This window comes from Plodia interpunctella, chromosome Z (genome assembly GCF_027563975.2).
Source record: "Plodia interpunctella isolate USDA-ARS_2022_Savannah chromosome Z, ilPloInte3.2, whole genome shotgun sequence".
In the NCBI taxonomy this organism is placed as follows: domain Eukaryota; kingdom Metazoa; phylum Arthropoda; class Insecta; order Lepidoptera; family Pyralidae; genus Plodia; species Plodia interpunctella.
Window position 1 is genome coordinate 1,544,123 of NC_071324.2, and position 20,534 is coordinate 1,564,656.

A 20,534-nucleotide genomic window follows, 5' to 3' on the forward strand; every position below is an offset into this window, starting at 1 on the left:
TCGGAAAAAATATATAAACCTAAATTCATAATCATACTACATGTTCTTATTTTGGGTTAGGTTGGGTAAAATTGTGCGCAATTGTCATATTATCCTAATTGCCCTGTGTAACAAATACTACAGAACGCGATGCAACGCTATTCGGATGTGAGAGACTATCGAAAGTAAATACGAATATCTGATACTGACGCTTAACGCCACATCGATTTGCCGCCTTGATGCATTTATTAGAGACCGCACCAGAAAATAATTCTCGTGAAAATATGCCAAACTATAAATAAAAGATGAAAATATGACAAACTATAAATAAAAGATAAGTTGTTGCAACGACTGTTAGCGCCATATCTATGGCAATTCCCTCTCTCATGTTCTCATATTCCCCGTTGCAATCGGGGCTGTGACGACTCGATGTCTGACGTTAGCGTAAAAAATAACCTTAAAATTTTGAATATTCGTCAGTGATTTTACAACGGTCAACCCTCCTTGGTTATGTTATTGCATATCAGCTGCCTAGTAATGTGTCCTAGTCACCTTTTAGAACAAAAGGATATGGAGTGGACCTGCAGGGCTTCTTGTTATAATGTTACTAAGTTTAGCTCGTAACTTGCAATAAAATCTGATCTATTGCCAGGTTTGATACGGGTAAAAAACAGAGAAAATTACGCGTGAACCCATTACGCGTGCTAAGCATACGATATTACGGGGCGTCACTCCGTCTCTACTTAACGTTTGGCGTTCTCATTTTTAATTGGCCCAGATTTTGAAAAAATGTGAGAGAAACAAATATCTACATTAATTCATGACTGAATGCAAAATTCTCAAATCATGCATTTGCTTTTAGAAAAAATCAAACGAATTATTAAAATGTTAATTGCTATTTGCAAAAATAAAAATAATATAATTACTTAATTAAAATTGTAAAATTACAATAACAATAATGTGCACGATAAAGACTACGTGAGGAGAAACAACAATTATGAAGTACTAACTATGGTGCCCGCGGCTTCATTCACAGCAAAAAGTAGCCTATTATCAATCTCAAGTAAAAAAAAATATAAAACTTACCTGAGTAAGCCTCAACACCTTCCCAGGCAATAGGTTCAACACAGGGGGGTCATTGACCGGAGTTATGTTCACGTGTAGCACAAACGTGTTCCTGCCCTGCAAGTAACTGGGGAGGGTGAACTTCGTCTCAGGGATGAGCTCCATGTCGAGGACAATGGCGTCTTGGTGGTTTTCTGAGCCGTCGTGGACATAACGAACCTGTCAACGGAACAGCTTTTCACTTCTGTAGCTAGTATAGTTCAAAATTACCCCCCTAAAATGGGCTATTTTCCAACTAGTCAAATCAAGATCTTTATTCTAATGCCAATAACCAAAATGTTATAGTTATGGAGCTATCTGCAGTGATGTATTGTGACGTCACGGATTTCGGAGTCAAAAAGCAATAAAAGGGCCTTTGTAATTTCACAAGTTGTACCTCGATGCACGAATTTCTGTTATAACAACCTACAAAATTCCTCATTAATTTAGACACAGAAATATTTATTGGAATCGAAGATGGTTCCATACAATTAAATATTAAGTTTAATATACGTACACGAATACGATATATTTTTTAATTAAAGAAGTTTTATAATAGTCTTGTATTATGTCAAATAATCTGGCATTATGGAAAAAAAGGAACTTTCACAGTCCACCAATCTGTCCAATATTATAGTAACGTGAAATAGTTGTTCCGAGTTAGATTTTCAGTCGAAAAATCTGTAACGAAACCACAGCGCGTTCTAAAATAGTACAGCGCCATCTAGTGGTCAGTATATAAATGTGAGCTTTAATTAATTATGTCTTTCATTTTTAACATATTTTTCTAATACATTTTCAGTGTAAAAACGATGGAATTTGGTACACCGATACATTGAAATTATGAATAACTTTTAACGACGCATAAGATAGACGAAGAATTTTTGTTTTTATTACTATTCAAGGCCCACAACATACAAACTTATTCATAGGCCAATACTGAGATATCGGTCGATTTGGATGTTATCATGTCTTGGAATTAGAGGTGTTACACACTGGACTGTGAGAAATAGGAAGGCAGAGGAATGGCTGTTTAAAAATATTACTATATGCTTACCTTGTCTCTAGAAAGATCCATCAGCGTGAAGAACTGCTTCATCTTGCCATCGGCTTCAATATAATTAGTATACTGGGGCAAATTTCTCTGCAGCGACAGATCCACGGCAATCCGTCCGTGTTGAGGAGATGTGGCCACGTGGAGCAGGACTCCGGAGGGCCTCACGCCATATTTGTGGTGGTCGAGGACCACGTCTATGTTCTGGGTGGTTATGACGGCCACACCCCCCTCTTGGACCGTTAGGGGGTAGAGAGCGACCAGTTCTAACTCACTGCTTGATTTGGAGTACACCTGAAAGTTATGATTATTGTTGAAATACATTTATTGTAATGCAAGAAATCCTACTAATATGCGAAAGTATGTATGTGTATGTTTGTAATTCCTTCAGGCAAAATCTATCAAAATCAAAATCAAACCGTTTATTTAGAAATTAGGCCTTCGCAGGCACTTTTTCACGTCATATTCTAAATTAAATGATGTTTACCAAAGCTACAAACTACTAGCATTTCGGAACGACCACTGCTGAGAAGAAATGCCGAAAGAAACTCATTCGAACAGTGTTGGTTCCTATTATGCCAGAAGGGCTTATCAATTTTGAAATATAAATTTATGTATATTTTTTTATCAGTAATATAACATTGTAAGTACACCATAAAGTACATGGTCAAAAGGTACTGAAACAATCTACTGGACGGATTGTTATGAAATTTGGTACACGGGTAGAATATAACCTGGAATCACACAGGGTACTTTTTATCTCGAAATTCCTACGGGAGCGAAGCCCCAGGGCGCAGCTACTAGATACATTATTAATAAAAATACGGGTCACGAGTGTGATTATCGGCGAAAAAGTCGATTATAGTTTCAGTCTAGTAGTAGACCTTTCTCATATCTACTACTAAAGTGAAACTATGACCTATATTTTTCATAAATAACATTTACATTGTATTATATACTAAAGTTAAAGTTTGCAGAAGTGAGAGGCCAAGAGACGGTTAAACTGTGCGAGGGAGGAAATGGTGCAGTGGACACGAATATGACAAGAAATAGAGATTTATGAAATGGTATAAATAAATATAAATAAAATAAATAAATAAATATATTAGGACAAATCACACAGATTGAGCTAGCACCAAAGTAAGAGACTTGTGTTATGGGATACTAACTCAACGATACTATATTTTATAACAAATACATTTATAGATAAACATCCAAGACCCGGGACAGTCAGAAAAAGATCACTTTCCATCATGACCCGACCGGGGATCAAACCCGGGTTCAGTGGCAAGAACTTTACCACTGCGCCACCGAGGTCGTCAAAAAGAAAACAATGCTACTCCTTTACTGTTTTGGTATATAATGTACTAATAATAGTACCTTATACTTCTCAGCGTAATCTGGGTTGATGCACAGATCCGTGTCACACTTGCACGTGAAATGATCGACGCCGTGCTGTTCGCACGTGGCCCGTGGCACGCACGGCGAATTGGCGGGGTTCGCGTGACACGGATACCACCACACACATTTAGGACTGACCCCATACGTCACCACCGCGTTTGGCAGGCCCAACAACTTGTCGTCCACTTCTATAGGCTTTATGCAGCCCTGGAAAAAATAATTGAATGATAGTGCGGTGTGCATTGCACATTAAGATGATATTAAGTTCATTACACCCCTCTTAAAAGAGGGGTGTTATAAGTTTGGTCGGTAAGTGTGAGTGTAAGGCACCGGTAAGGGTGTGATAAGTGTGTCGCTAAAGCACACTTACCGGTCAAGCTTATACTTGCTGTTTTTAACCCTCTTAAAAGAGGGTTAAAACAGCATATCTACAGAGTCCAAAAACAATTAACTCACCATAATACTAGAATCGGCGGCCTTGATCCCCTTAGCGAAGGCCCGCTGTCTCTTCTCACTCTCTATCCCGCCGAGGAAGAAAGAGTCAGATAGATCCAGATACCTCGTGCCGCCACTCTCGATTCGCGTGCTCATAGCGATATTGTCCACTGTCAGCTGTGAATATATGTATATATTTCTTTATATCTTCATAATCGTATTCCACATGGTAGAAGGCCGTGGTCATTACGTGGAATGAAACATACACAACGACTTTCTTGGCACTATGAATGGAGTGGCATGCCATTGTCTTCTCCATTACGCACACAAGTTGATAATCGACCAAAGTGCAGGATTCCTCACGACGTTTTCCTTCACCGGAAGTGGTGGAATTTGCCCGCGTCGAGAATCGAATTCAGGACCTCCAGATAGTGGACGAGCGTGGTGGACATTACGCCACAGAGATTATACAAAACTTCATATTGCGTTTAAGTCTACCATTCGTATATACATTTTTGAACTTTGTAAAACAAAAATGTCAGGTTTTTATACCGATAACTGAGCATAGTTCTACTGACGCTTATAGGTAAATACTATGGGTATAACACTAGTTCATTCATAAATGGTACACTCGACAAAAACATGGAGTTGGTAGAACCGTTAAAAGTTCATCAGTTGGTACTGAATGACATAGGGTGATTCTATGTGGTATAAAATATATTTTCTGCCCTGTGTCTCTCTCTCTGTCTCTTTCATTTCTCTCTCATCTGCGTGTTTTCGGTTTTATATGTTCGTTTAATAAATGAACCGTAAAATTTTGTAGACACGTCTATGCCTGCCTGCTTGATGTCAAACTCATTGGAAATGCTGTGACTTCTTAGTTGCCAAATCTTTTTATCCCGTAGACGCCTCGTACGACATCCACACGAAGATATGAAATTGTCTTATACCAGGGCGTGAACCAGAGAAATTAACATCAGCATATTTGATAAAATTTTGTGTTACAAAAAGTCTTTACATTATCTATGAATATCAAACAATGCTTTCGCTCAGGGGGAGCCTTTGCCTAGCAGTGGAACACAACACCTACAAGCTAGATTTTAAAAAAAATGCTTTCGCTCGCAACTCCGTTTGCCGCGAAGATTTTTTTCCGTGTTCAACATTTTTCACTATTGCTGCGTTTCAAGGTAATTTTCTTAAAGATTTTTTTTATTTTTCGTCTCTGATTTCCATACGTATTTTATTAAATGAAATAAAATCATTCATTCTGAAATTACACTTTCACACTTTTTCACGTCATATTTTGCATTACATAGTACCTATAATTAAAAAAATCAATCGACAAGTTTAGCAGTAAAAACAGACAAAATAATCGCTTTGCTCGAAAAAAAAATCTGATATTCCGTTCAAATAATAAACACATAAACTTCATGCATTGCATTTTAGCAATAAAATCGCAGCCAATAACAAAAGTGCTTGATAGAATTGATAGCTGTAGACTCGGAGTATACTTGAGAACTAGGCCGACGGCTTCTAGGGTCGGGAAGCCATTGAGTCGAGTAGAAATAATTAACTATTGGACAACCAATCGCCACAACAACAAATAAATTATTATATTGCCCACGGGACAGTGTTATCTGAAGTGATCTAAAGTTTAGACATGAGATAGATCTCTACATCATCATCTACATAAATGTATAAACTGATTCATGTGTTTTAGACTTGTTGGCGGTGGAGGAAAACTCTCTCTTTATCTCGCATATTCCCGGTTACATTAGGGGCTGTGAGGCCGTGAAGTCTGGGATCTGCATAGAAAATTGCTTTACAATTTCGAAGATTTGGCTGTTGTTTTACGACCCGCCTGACGTCAACCCTCTTTGAGAATGCTATTGTTCCTAATCATGGACCAAGGATGTCTCTTCAGTTTACGATGAAGGAAAACATAATAAGGAAACCTGCGCACAGTTCATTAGTACGACTACAATGGCGGTATTCGTACATACAGTATATATTCGCATTTTCTTAAATATATTATCAGATAATAATAATTAATAATTAGCCTTTCACGCTGAGCCGCACTTCCACGCTTACCAAGCTGAGATCAAGATTCGACTGAAACATTTTCCTGTAAAATATCTCTGAGCTTGGTATGCCTTTTGGCAAAGGCCTCCTACAACTGCCTCTATTGGTATCTGTCCAAAGCCACTCTTGTCCAGTTAGGTCCCAATGTTAGGCTTAGCTCGTCTTTCCACCACGTTATATACCAGATAAATCACTCTTTTTATACTAGTACCACCAACATTGTTCGCTGCCTGCATGTACTCTCTCTCATCTTATCGTTTTCACAGTCGTCTCCGCCGCCATTTAGCGACGGAGCAGCCCTTTCTTTAGTCTTTTTAAAAGGCCAAAAAATAAGCAACGAGCGTGCGACACAGGCTGCGGTGATCACTTACTATGAGGTGGGCCACATACCTGTTTGCCTGATTGGTAGTTAAAAAAACGTAGCTGACTAAAAGACAACGCACAGCATACATTACTGGGCATAAAAAGCTGAAATTCGGTATGTAGATTCCTCTGAAATCGCAGCAGTACACTTAGAGATTTCGCGAAAAAGTCGCAAACAAAAGCTATAACAACAAACAAAGTCTACTTGTAATCAATAGATTATTTCGTGTATTTATCGTTCGCGTGCAGCATTAGTTTAATTATCTTTAAAAAAAATCGCATATGCCTCTATAATAATTTCCAATCATAACATTCACTGCTGGGTATTAGGTCATCTATGTTATTCAGTCAATGAGCGTCGGACAACTTTGCTATTTATATTACCATTGAGTCGATTCGCAGTGACAGCTGAGTAATCACAGTGCGCCATTGTGACGCAACGACAACCACAACGCAATGTGATTGGTTTGCTGCGTCTCACTTCGAATCGACTCGATGGTGGGAAATGAAGTGTAAACCCGTATTTTGTCCTCGGATTTGTAAATTTTAGCTCTTAAATTTTTATTCTTTACTTATTAGAGAGGGTTTGGTTAGTATTGACTATGTTATAAAAATAGTTACATGTAATATAAATCGATGCTTCACACCAACAAATACAATTCTGTATAGCATTATATTTGCGTCGTCCGATGAAGGGGAGGCAAGAACGCTAGTGGAAGACCCTAAATCTTATAAATTTATATTAGACCTCTCTAAAATAATAAATAATCTCCCAAAAACCTCTTAAATTTCATAATAAATCTATGTACTGAATGGCTTCCGTAGCTTACACAAAAAACAAGTAAGCTGAAATTGCGAGTAGAAATCAGATTATTGTTATGAATGTCAAATAAATGAATGAAAACGTGAAAAGCTTGGATTTCTATGCTACGTCATGAAAAAAGTGTCATATAAAAATAAATAAAAAATATCATCAAAATATATAACATGAAAATCGCATAGCGTCTTATAAGAAGATAATTTTAGCAGCTACCATGCTGGTCAGAGACACAGAAAACACATCGTGCTATCTGCTTCTCCCGTCAATCGAGAAAGTCAATTAGGGGCTGCACACAGTAGATTTCTCTCATAGCTGATTGGCTAGAGACCTGTCACTATTTCAGAATCTCATCCACCAATAAGCCCGCGTCGAAGTATCATCTTCCAAAGCTATCTATAGTACCTCCTCGGCTATCAAATTCACGGTTAAAATATCAAACTAACCTCAATAAGCGAAGGGTTGAACGTGAGATGCATCTTGTGCCATTGTCCGTCGTTGACCCTCAACGTGTGGACAATCTGGCCTCGCGCCATCTTGACTCGCACAACGCCATCTAGGATCTCGACTGCTAGGAAATCTGAACCGCGGCCACCGCCAGCGTTGTATAGGATTATGGCGTTCTGGGTTATCGTCTTGAATTCTATGTTCCATCTGAGGGTTTAAAAATTGTAGAAGACTATGACAGAACTGACATGTGAGTTTATTTTAAAAATTTCATTTTCGACACAAGCTTCTAGTGTCGTGAAAGATTTCAAGGGTTTCAAGGGTAGGTTGCATGCAATGTTTTTTTGTCACCTCTTCACACATTAATAATCAACCAATTTTGTTAGTATTCCGTACTCATTACGAGCTGGAAAAAGTACACTATCTGCGGAAAACGCGGGCGAAACCGCGGGGGCAAAAGCTATAAAAGGATGAAAATTACCTTCCACCAGCTCTGGAGTTGATCTTCGGCAGTATAAGATAGGCGCCTTCGTCGACGAAGCTGATGTCAGAATTGATGTCGGCATCGAACTCCGGAGCGCAGTTCCATGTGACGCCCTCCACGTGCACTGAGCCACTGCGACTTCGCGCCTTCTCTATTATCTTCACGCCGTTGTAAAATACCTGGAAAATAGTCAATAGCAGATATTGATATTAATGATGACTGTTAAGGATGCCCATTATTCTCCCATAATAAACACTATTTAAATAAATTAATGTACAACAGTTGACAGCCCACATTAAGCACAAAGCGTCATTGACCCAGGACCAACAAAAAAACCCAGTTTAAATTAAAAACTCGCATTGTTGACTCACATCCTCCATGCATCCCCTGAAGTTCTCCATGTGGCCTAGAAACAGCTCCGAGAAGTCCCCTTGGCCACCGAGGAACACTCCGAAATGAATGTTGAGCTCGAAGAATCTTCCGGGTAGTTTCTTTTTTACAGCAGTATCGTCCACCTTCAAACATAAAGTATTTTCATTTTTATCTAAGCATAAACAATATATAGAGCCTGTGCCATGAAATATTGAGAGAAAAGTCTTTACCTTCATAGTGAGGTTGGCCTCTCTCCGAACAATGCTGACATGATGCCATTGAGTGTCGTTCAGGTGCAATCCTTTAGGTGACGACAACTCACTCTCGCCAGCGCCAAGGTTGATGTGGAGTTTTAATCTACCTCCTTCTAAGCGGATCTGTTAAAAACATTGAATCAGTATAATAGGCTTAACTTTTTAGTGCACTTTGTGTGACTAGGCTGAACTTGCAATTTGGATAATTTATTGTGCTCTTGACTGCCATACATCTAAATGTGGCCCTGGACTTTCGCAACCCTTGGCTCTGTATACACTGTAGGGGATAGATACATGACACTGTATCTTAACTGCACATACAATTAAAAATGATATGAAATTCCACAGCAATCTTGTGGTTCCTAATAAAAATAGATTACCTGAAGAAATTGTTTAAAAATTTAATCAGATAAAATAATATCAATGAAGTGACTTTCTAAAGTTAATTGGCTATAGAACTTTATAAACTATTAAAACTATTGTTAACTGCCTGATTATAATTCAATAAATAAATAAGCTAACAAAGAATACAAAATTGTCTCTTTTACTGCTTTCTTTGTATGTGTTTTCTTTGTGCAATAAAGAGATTACAAATGTAACAAAATATTTTGAAAATATATTCAAGTTTTTGTACTACCTACTATGTAATCTTATGATTTATGTCCATATAATTATACACCTGAACCTTCCTCAGAAATAACACTATTAATTGGTAAAATCTGGTAGTCTTTTAGTTTATTGTGTTCATATAGAGACAGATAGGTGTGACAGAGTGTACGAATAAGATTTAAATGTAGACTATCTCACCATGCAGTAGTCAGTTTTGCCCGCAGCCAGCAACAGCAAAGCATCAGACAAATGAGTCCGGAATCGGAAACTGATATCGGTAACTCCTTTGGCCTCTTGCAGTGGATAAGAAATATAGCTGGCGCCATAAAATGAGGCTTAAACAATGTAAAATTAAATTAATTAATTAGTTTTTACTTATGAATACTATTTTAAAAGTTGTCAAATAACATGTTCAGATTTTTTATAATTAAGTACATAATAAAGAAAAAATTCACAAACATATATTTTTTTTAAGTTTTTTAATTACATATCTAATTATGAAAAGTCTGTTAGGTACTAAAGTTCCTTACCTTTATCATAGGCAGAGGCCAGCGAAAAGAAGGATAAAATTAGAATAAGTTTCATTTTTAAAACAAAGAAAAGAACACGAATATAAACTCCGGATCAGCACATCGTCAGTGTAGCTATCCTAGCTATATGTAAAGTACTACAGTGCACATGTATCTGTATATTTGCAGATAATTACGAAATTGGGGGTGCATCGCAGGGGTTAGGCGTGGCGATGTTTGAAACTACTTTTCGATCGTCAATGCAGAACAATCACATATAAACCGTCACAAAACAGCATGATGGTAATATTTCTAAACCACTTAAATACTAATAACTCGGAAATCTAGCTGTAATTCGTATTAGAATCAACTCAACGAAGTAATTTTATTTTTACACACGCCAAACCTCACAGTTCACACCAAACAATATTTTCATGATTTACATTCATTCGGTAATATAATATTTAGTTCATTTCATTCATTCTGACAGTGCACTTCATATTTTCATTCATTTGTTCTATAATTGTTTATGGCAAGCAACATCCGCTTGCCACACACAACAGGTCCAAAACGTCTATTTTGAACCTTCCGTAAGTATGTGTACGGGGCGGCAGTCAACATGTAGGCCATCGCTACGTCTTGGATTAAGTTATTCATTGGGATTTTTTCATACATGTAAAAATATTACATTGTGGGATTTTTTCCATTCGGTAAAAGCAAGGAACGTGTGCAGTTCTGTCTGTGAACATTTTATATGAATAAAAGGAAAGAATATACAGATGTCTGAATTCAGTTTCCTGATTCGGAAACTGCACGTGTGCGGCCGAACTTATTCCGGTTGTTTGCCTGGTCTATGTCTATCTATGCTATTTGCCTCTTGTTGCTTCTGCTTCATCTGTCTGTCATTGATTGATTTGATCGCTTTTCGCATCGTTCGCTTTGACCTGTGGTTTTCGCCGACTCGAAATTTGAAAATTACGGTTCAATTAATTAACGCTGCTAAAGTAATTCCCATTCTCCAATTCGTGCTATAAAGGCCAACGAAAATATATACATTTCCATTGGCTAACTCGATTTAGCTTTCTGGTACCTACTTGAATTTTATTTACATCATAGACATTTTTGTGGGAGTGTCTTTAAAAAATATTAGCGGTGGATTTCTCCGAGAGCGACAGTTCCTCTGATTCTTCTGGATCTTTTTCCTCAACGATGAACAATTCTGCCGCAAAAGTAAGATTACACTTTATTCAATACTAACCTCTTCATGTGTGCAAACGAAATTGTTGAAATGATATTTCATACAATACCTGTAGGTAAAAAGAAATAGTAACATTTCATACATATTGTCATTATTCACTTTTATTGCATATTTTTTTCCAAGTACCTATTAGCAGCAACATTGCTAATGCAATGTGAAGGAATGCTTATACAGTAGTTGGTGTTAACTGCATGTATAACTCTATACTAAAGAAACATACATGTTCCTCAAGTAAAAAAAAAGTTATAAAATATAATCCTATTCAAAAATTTCCACAGCACAGTCAGTCTTTGAGGTCAATGGGTGCTAAACTGATCTGGGGCACGACCCCATTTTTTTATGTTTGCGTCCTCAACTGGAAAGGAATAAAATAAATAAATATAGGTTGCACTATAAAACAAATTTAATTTGCAGTCCCAGCTGTGATTTTAATCTAGACATTTATCATCTGGTGGTATTCGTATGACTTTTAAAATATCTCAATTCCAGGTCGGGGAAATCTTCCGCGAGGCAGGGATAGCTTTCAACAAGCTGTCGGAAATGACTCTGCTGCTTCACCCTATGGGTGACTCCCAGCCGGGGTATGTTCCAATATCTTAGTTACCATTAAACCTAGACAGTGGTGGGCAGTTTAGTTCACTAGTGTGTATGCGACTAACCGGCCTCTGGATGGCGGTAAGTAGTCGTAAAAGTCATGTCCGATGCCTTTAGGCGACTTGAATAAACTCTGACACCAGTGTTAGCAATAACACACTCAATATGATGATGAGTGTTACCATTCCCTTTAAACGTTAACACCCTTGTTCCAAAATCGTTGTTGTACAAAATTATACATATATGACGTCAATGGTCAATCAAAATTGTTGATTAGGTTATATTTGAATATAATTACAAGCATTATTATATTATGTACATAGTGTAATGATTACGAGAGACTGTACCTTGTAAAGTAAACTTTCGATTTCAGCGGTAAATGGACTGAAGAAGAGATTGAGATGCTCCGATCCTGCGTCCATCGGTTTGCCATTGACCTCAATAAGTTGAGTCAACACATTAAAAATAGGACCGTGTAAGTTAATTTTCCATGACTTTTTAACATGAGACTGCAGCCTGGCATAAACTCAGTGTGTAGTAGCGACTCACCACGAGTCTTCAAATTCAAAATTCAAATCATTTATTCAGAAATTAGACCTTCACAGGCACTTTTTCGGTGATGTATCACGAGATTCACGTCACGGCCGAAGGTGGCCCCAGGAAACCACTGGCATATCCTTTAACAACAGAGCCTCATTTTCAAATATTGTAAAGTACCAGTTTATTACGGTCCATTTATATTGAATTTCTCTTTAATTTATCCACTAAGAGAGGCTATCAAGAACCTCAATATTTCAATGTAAAGTGAACCCAACTAATCGTCTTCCAGCATGTAATCACAGTTCATTCACCACATTTTCAGAACGCAGATTCGGACGACGCTGAAGAAAAAAGCGTTCGAGGACGCAGGTATACCGGTCCGGCAGGTAAGCAGCACGTTGATGACGCACCCGCCGGCGCCCCCACAGGTAGCCCCCACACTGGGCATCCTGCCCCAGACAGGGTTAGGAAAAAACGCCGAGGTTTCCACCCAATGATATTACGATTAGTTGTGGCGCACTTTCCTTTGTTTTTGTTAGTGTGAGTTTTTATTTTTTGGGTGTCGTCATGTGGGGCGAAAGTCGGGGCAAATTGTAAGATTAATTTAAAGCGAACACACTGTGCGAGACTTGTCGCTGTAACCTGACAATTATACATTTTTAATAGAAGGAGCAAACCATATTACTTATGCTTCCATTTAAAATAATCCCTCTTTTATTAAAAAAATGGTTAAATGGAAGACAAGAGAAACTTACTTAAAGCTAGATACCTATACATAACTAGAGACTAGAGGACTATACTAGATTTTGGTTCAAGGATTTCATGTCAGCACATTTTGCTTGTTAATTCTTGGAATTTAAATTAAATATAAGATATTTGACAGACAATTAAAAACATTTCATTACTGCCCTGTACATACAAATAGGATGCATAATTAATTAATTAATGATGTGGAATTTTATTACACTATACGTTCATTAATCAAGAGCATAGATATAAACTTAAGTACCATATTGATTGATCACACACAAACATAGGAAAACTTACTACCAAAAGTCCATTAGAAAAATTGGCATTAAATGACAAATTTTTATATTTATCACTCTTAAAAAATGAAAACTTATGGTTAAAAAATTTACTTAAAAAAGAAAACTATTAATTGCATATTTATATATTCGATTTAAGGATTTTGTACCACGATGCGATATGATTTCAAACAAAAGTCAAAATATGCCAGAATTTTATAAATTTTTGCCAGATTTTGAAACAGACCTTGCAGTGCCTAACGAACAATAAAAATTGGGGTGACAAAAATACAGTGGTCAAATGACCGTTGTCCTGATTGGTCATCTATGATAATCTATGATGTAAAAAGACCATAAAACATTAAAATCTATAGGTCTCAGATGACACCCGCTGCTTACCCTTGGCACTCGGCTATAGCATGCACAATACACGTTTTTATTTCTATTTAAAAATACACATGTTTGCCATAGACTATAGATTAGATAGACATTTTTTTCTAACTCTTGATTAGTACGATTCATTTAAGTATTTAGTCGTGTTCGTGTGTTTTGATGATAGTTTTTTTATTATGTTTTTGTGGTCTTGTCAAAAATTTTAAGTAGATATATTTTTTGTAGATATTTGCTAAATTATTGATTAGTTTTCATATTAGATTTCCGGTCAAATATATAACTTATTGATGTCAATTTCATTTAGATTGTAGATATCAATACAATACAATTATTTTCTATATAGCTTCTGCATTCAATGCTGCATATATCAACAGTGATAATCAATATTGTAATAAATATATATATATATTACAATATTGATTGTAAATATCACTGTTGATACATGCAGCTATGAATGCAGAAGCTACTCCGGTAAGAATTTAAAAACTATTTAAAGGACATAAACGATTTTCGATTACATCAATCGTGCAAGTTGATCTCTCGGTCAAACAAATCACACTTCGAGTGATTTGTTAACACCTGGTGTCACAGCGTCGAATGCACGCAAAGTTGTTAAAGAGAATTTTGTATAACATATTATTTTCTATAGGTGACACTCAACATGCTTAATGCATCGGAAAATGAGGTGGACGTCGAAGGTCTGAGCGGTGACGTCAAGTTGGAATTCGAAGGTGGGAATGAGGAGGTGGCCACCTGAAACCTGTTTAACTTTTCCTATTGCTAAGCAGACGAGTTTTAGGTAGATAATTTGGGACCACGGTACGGATAAAACTATTTTTGTTGCCATATAAAAGTATTCCTCGCTATTTAGGTTATGTATCTGTCATTTGTTTGCTGTTATTTGATAGGATAGAACATAAATTTTGACCCTTTCGATAAAAATATTTATGTTTGGCGTAAAATGGGTCACAGTGTTACATTGTTATTATCGGAACAATGAATTAAGTTTTATTAGTTTAATGGGCACTAACGAAGTCTCCGCCCTAATACTTAACCAAAAATAAAACCACGAAATCCAATAAACGCAACGGTTAATTCTTTCTTAAAGAGCAATAATTGGGCATTGTCTACCCGGTAAGGGGTAATGACGTGAAATTGTATAGTAATATAATATTAATTTAATAAAATCTTATGACAAAAAAAAATTCAAAGGAGAGCATTTGTAAAATTTCACGTCTCTGTCTTCCCAGTAAGGGATACAACAGACGCGATCATTGCAAAGACGATGCATTTTAATTTTTTTGTTTGCTTATTATATAAATATCATCTGCCGCATCGTTTTTGCCATCATATTTTGAACCTTATATATTGGCATTAAGGTTCAAAGACGATCTTTTCCATTTCTACCCTTGCAATCCGTGTCGTTCCAAATTATCTGCCTAAGACTCAACCGGCCTGCTAGTTATAATTATTGTAATTAAGTCTTATAAGTCAGCTATAGATATATTAACTCATATATTGCACCTATCGATATAGGGTTACATGTAAAACGTCATAGGACAAGAACGTTGACACCATAAACAATATTTGTTCTCCGAGTTTTGATACAACAATACATACGATATTACATACAGTATAAAATGAAGAGCTCTTCGTGAAATGCGCGTCTCAGTCACACATCTTACCTGCGATAGAGAGGAAACGATTCATCGCGAGTCTATTTCTGTCTCATATGATTTTGTATAAAAGAAAATGTAACAACATATAGCAAAACTCGTCAAATAAAGTTTTTTTTTTAAAATGATGTTCATTGTCTAGTCCTGCAATGTTTGTCGGCGTATTACTAGTAACCCGTATGAGTACGTTTGTGAAGGTACTCTATCACTGTAGACAGAGAAAGCTATAGCTTTCTCTGTCATTGTCTTACGTTTCACTCGTACAAATCATCAGTACTGCAGTCTGTCAAGAAAGTGTAGAAATTTATATTAAAATTAAATTGTAATAAAATGAGTGGGCGCTGTCTCCTGTTGGCTGGCAACACCCAGTGTTAACCAACCAATCTTGACCGTTTGTATTTGAAATGGCAAAAAAAATAGTTCGTATACAGTTTTTTTTTAATTTTCGTGGCAGATCTGTATATTGCCGTTTTCTGGGTGAGTTTTTAAGCACTTCGATCGTCGTTATTCCTCCTTCAAATTTCAACAAATACAAGAATATTTTTATTACCCTAATTTACGAATAATCTGTGATGGGTGTAGTGTAAAATTGAAAAATCAATGTTTGATTTTTAAGATTGGCTCTTTATTTTGAAGGACGGTAATTACGGCGGTCATAATGCTCGAATATTCACAGTTCCATGAAATCCTTTTCTTCAGTTTTCAATGTCTATATTTCTCACAGCTATCACAATTTATATAATATTTGCCTTTCAACAAATATAACAAAGACAACAAATGTTATGTGATATTTTGTAACTACTTTGTGGGAGTACCTTCTATGTAGATTTAACTACTCTTAAATTTTCTGTTTGCATAAATACAGAGTGGAATTTCACCTAAAACAATAAGTTTAATATAAAAGAGACTTTTATTGTTAGTCTTTAGACATTAGTTCAACGGGGAAGCTTAAATATCTAAATTTTATCCAGAAAACATATGCGGTCTTGGTAATTATTTCAGTAGGATTATATATCAATTGAAAATTAAATTTACAGTTTGTCATATGAAAAGTAGAAAATAAATAAGGGGGCTGTCTCCTTTTGGCTGGCAACACTGCGTGATTATCAACGAATTCATAATCTGTCCAAAAAGTTAAGAAAACGGATTTTTGACGAACTAAATTTTTTTTTGCCATTGCAATACCAAATATAATGGTTAAGATTGGTTGATAAACACCCAGTGTTGCCAGCCAACAGGAGTTAGCGCCGTCATTTTATTTAATCACTTTTTGGACAGACTGTAGTCTATTCGATGTGGTATTGCAATGGCAAAAAATATCTGTTTTCTGTCTTTATATGACACGACTATTCCTCTATTTTGTTAATTGATTGGTTCAATCTACATAGATACTTGTGTGCAATTTGATTGAGATATATCTATACTTATGTACTTATATTCATCTATGTCAAGATTGAATATAATTACACGCTGTCTTATAAAATTAGTAAGCTAATTGTTAAGAAAAATTAGTCACGTTGATATAGCCAGCAAACTCGAAATTAATGTTAAGAAGTTAAAAATACTTTTAATATTTATTTTCGGCATAAATTGCATGTCTTGTACAATAGGTGTCACAATAGGTGCACTTAATGCCATAAGCCATTTCTTTCTCCCATCTGAGTGTTTCGGTTTCTTCCTCAGCCATATCAACTCCACTTACATGTTTTTCAGTATCGCTTGTCCTTGTTTTATATGTTCAAATTTAAAACAATTTGTGTATTAAATATTTTTATCTATTGCGTGTAAATATTTATTCTTATATCAATGTGACTGATGAATGTATAAATATAATTAATTTATATTAATATTAGTTTCATCACTGGATACTGGATATGTGTCACCAAATACGGATATTTTTGATATAGTCATCACTAACACACGACAACGAAATCGTAAATGTTACTAAAGGCAATAATCAGTGCCCATATTAGCTATATCCTTCCGGCTAGCACGAATATTAGCGAAAATATAATCATATATTCAATGGCCAAAATTTATATGTAAATTTAATAGTTCTTTTTTTAAGCGCTGCTTATATTCCATAAAAATGACAGTGGAGATACGAGTAGGTTCTCAGTAAAACTCGTGCTAGCTCACTACAAACACTATGTGATAATATTCACTCATTTGATGAAACATAGTAATGATTTTTAACACATAAGTTTTAAGGTGTAAGGTTAGATAGAAAAATAACAAACTAAAGGTCGTTGTAGATAGAAACATAACAAAATGTATTGAGTAGGGGCTTATGAGACCATTTGCCAGTTAATTATATAAATTAAGTAACAATTAGCACAGAATATCTTCGGTCTCTCTCATCCAATGTTTACATGAGTGAGACGGCATATGTTACTCGATAGTGTTGCCTATTTTTAGCTTTTTTAAGTGTAAAATTATAAATAGCCTCAATTTGTTGTAATAATTTCTGAACATAATACTGTATAGGATTCACTATAAATATTATTTAGTTAAGTGGTACATCAGTAAAATAACAGGTTATATACAATAGAATAAAAGATTCGGCTGTGATTTTACAACCGGCCACCTGCCTCACGTCAACCCTCCTTGAATTGTAGTCGCCTCGTACGACGTCCACGGGAGGTTATGGAGTGGTCATATTCTAGAGCGAAACCACACCAAATAAATAATATTCTTTAAATAGCCCAATGTATCAACATCAAAGGCAATCTTTGTATATAAATAATGTTAACCATTTATTATATATACTGAAATAATTATACATAAAACATAAAAAAAACAATGTTATAGGAAATTCTGTGAAGTATATTAAATAAATATAATATTACTTTATCAATAGTAACTTACATTATTAATCTAAGCGTGATTTTGACTACACATTGAAGAAAAACAAATAGGCACAGCAATCGTTTTATATTGGCTTGGGTAAAATATGAAATTATCTATATCGGTAAAATATCAATATCAAGGTATTTCAATAATCAAACACGATACTGTCACTTTAATTGATCAGTTTTATTAATTAAGAAATTTACTATTTTTTCGGCCTCATTAATGTATATTAGAAATGCTAATTTGACTCCAAAATCCGTGACGTCACAATATACATTACAGTCATACATGCTCCATTTAAAATTTTATTTTTGACATAAGAAAAAAGTATCTGTTTTAACAATTCAAATTCATAGGCAATTCTCAATTGTGTACTTGAATTTCGGTATATAAAATTGGGTTGTTAATACATTTAGGGTTCAATCGATCATTAAATAAATTTTGTAGTATGTAGATTTTTTTACGAATAGTGAATAATCTTGTTAATTATGAAATTAAAGTGTAGATTCTATAAAATTCATAACCACATTCGTCGATCTAAAAATATTTTAAATAAGAACATACGTTATTTATTTTCTCTGGGCAAATATTTTCACTGCTTTTTATCCGTTTCTTGTGGTAATTCTACATTTTTGTCAATTAGCTTTCATTCACCAATTAAAATCTAATACGTGCTAATTTTTGCTTAACTTTGTTATTGTAAATAAAAAATGTTAGTGGGATTTTTTATTAAAATTCCGATAAAGATTTTCCATTTTGTTTGTTTCTTGTAAATCTGTTAAGTGGTATTTTGATTACTAATTAGTAAATTGTGTATTATATACCTAGTTCCCATTATAAAAGTATTTATATCTTCGTAGTGTAACAATTTAAATACGGTAGTTTTTTTTAGTATGTATTAGAAATATATGTTAGCTGGCGAATTTTGATTATTATTATGTCAATTTTCTCTATGTGTAATCTATATTACATTTACTCAGTTTGTGTGGGTATTTAAACAAAAGTGAGCACTTTATGCTGTTTTTTTTATTGAAATATACTCCTTAGAAATAATGTCTTTGCATATTACAATAATAGTCTTCTTGAAATTTCTCATACGTATAGTTAATCATAAGGTTCTCCGTAGTTTTTGCCGGAATAAAAAGCAGTATATGTCTGGGCATATACTACTTTTTATTCCGGCAAAAAGTACATTTCCCGTGGGGAGTTCACGCGGACGAAGCCGCAGGCAAAAGCTAGTTAAGAATAGTAGTGTTGTGCAAAGATATTGATTTAATTGAGGTAAATATTTCAAGGAAAATACACAAAATTTGTGTACATTTATTTAAATTACTTAAACAGATTGGGTATAGTTAAAATTAATTTAGGGGCAAATGTTGAAATGTCTACTGCTGCGAGACGTGCAGTTTTAGCGCATAAGCTGCCTGTCTCAGTCACACACAACGTCTCCTCTAGACATCACGTACCAAATTTTATTCAAGGTGAAGGCGTGTTTCATATGTTTAATGCCCGCTACACACTATAGCCATCTGATAGATGCTGCCGCGAATGAACGAACATTACGTAGTTTTTGCCGCAAGGCATCAAAACCGGCAGTGTGTGGCATTAGTGTATAGCCTGCATAAGTGTCAAGCCGTCGACAGACAACAACAGAAGTTGACGGAGCCGTGACGTGCTGCGTCGCAACTGAGCAATGGGGCATGGCTCTAACAGATCGCGTTAGGCTTGCAGTGTGGTTGAGGCCTTAGTTTTAATGCGCACACCATCGCAGATGTGAAGAATAGACATTAAGACATAAGCCGCTTTTTCATAATATTTATAAGGAAGAGCTATCCAAAGCCACTATCAACTCGTAATATATAATTATTAATAATATTAGTATTATGTAATTAGAATATTTTAAAGTTTCGTTATTGCCTTTTCTATTATGTAAAAATATCTAATTCTTTATGGTTTTGAAACGTGCTATAAAAGATGTCCAGGCAATATATGGAGCTATTAATATCTAAGTTTGTAGTCTGGGGTCCAATCGCAGATTTCTAAATAGATGCATGGGCATTGTCGCCTGTGATTCCTTTGTTTTCTTTAGTATGTTTTCATAATCCTGTACTTGTATACTAGACGTTACTGTAGATATATTTAAATTAATAAAAACATTTTGAATTCAACATTTGTTTTTTTTTTTTATTGAAAAGTTTCAGCTGATGCGTCTGTCTAAACTTCTACTACTCGCCACTAGATGGCGCCGATTTGAATATCACAATTTTGGTAGGTATAACAAAAAA

The 20,534-nt window shown here is 35.4% G+C and overlaps 2 protein-coding genes across 4 annotated transcripts in view; one reads left to right on the top strand and one right to left on the bottom strand.

The window, feature by feature from the left end:
- Positions 1-10,344, bottom strand: part of kon (kon-tiki) — a 34,091-nt gene extending 23,747 nt beyond the window's left edge. The window contains exons 1-10 of the mRNA XM_053768925.2: positions 9,932-10,344; positions 9,600-9,736; positions 8,769-8,915; positions 8,538-8,681; positions 8,164-8,345; positions 7,682-7,889; positions 3,995-4,150; positions 3,518-3,745; positions 2,141-2,431; positions 1,066-1,263 (exon numbers count right to left, since the gene is read on the bottom strand). Coding sequence (XP_053624900.1) covers positions 1,066-1,263; positions 2,141-2,431; positions 3,518-3,745; positions 3,995-4,150; positions 7,682-7,889; positions 8,164-8,345; positions 8,538-8,681; positions 8,769-8,915; positions 9,600-9,736; positions 9,932-9,986 — 1,746 coding nt within the window. The 5' untranslated portion in view covers positions 9,987-10,344. The remainder of the gene's footprint in view (positions 1-1,065; positions 1,264-2,140; positions 2,432-3,517; positions 3,746-3,994; positions 4,151-7,681; positions 7,890-8,163; positions 8,346-8,537; positions 8,682-8,768; positions 8,916-9,599; positions 9,737-9,931) is intronic.
- A 443-nt stretch (positions 10,345-10,787) lies between these two features.
- Positions 10,788-20,417, top strand: LOC128683370 (chromatin complexes subunit BAP18-like). 3 transcript variants are annotated; one of them, XM_053768935.2, is made up of 5 exons: positions 10,788-11,140; positions 11,658-11,749; positions 12,136-12,237; positions 12,625-12,784; positions 14,370-20,417. In XM_053768935.2, exons 1-5 carry the CDS (start codon positions 11,120-11,122, stop codon positions 14,475-14,477), a joined length of 483 nt encoding a protein of 160 aa, XP_053624910.1. In that variant the 5' UTR covers positions 10,788-11,119; the 3' UTR covers positions 14,478-20,417. The 3 variants fall into 3 exon arrangements, with proteins under 3 accessions (XP_053624910.1, XP_053624911.1, XP_053624912.1); XM_053768936.2 differs by having other exon boundaries at positions 10,790-11,140; positions 12,625-12,730; XM_053768937.1 differs by having other exon boundaries at positions 10,793-11,140; positions 12,625-12,688.
- The last annotated feature ends 117 nt before the right edge of the window (positions 20,418-20,534 follow it).

Excerpts from the sequence above, each read along its gene's own strand:
- LOC128683370 (XM_053768935.2), top strand. The coding sequence starts at position 11,120 with ATGAACAATTCTGCCGCAAAA. Across the intron at positions 11,141-11,657 it reads TGAACAATTCTGCCGCAAAA|GTCGGGGAAATCTTCCGCGA; the intron begins GTAAGATTACAC and ends TCTCAATTCCAG. Across the intron at positions 12,238-12,624 it reads CACATTAAAAATAGGACCGT|AACGCAGATTCGGACGACGC; the intron begins GTAAGTTAATTT and ends CCACATTTTCAG.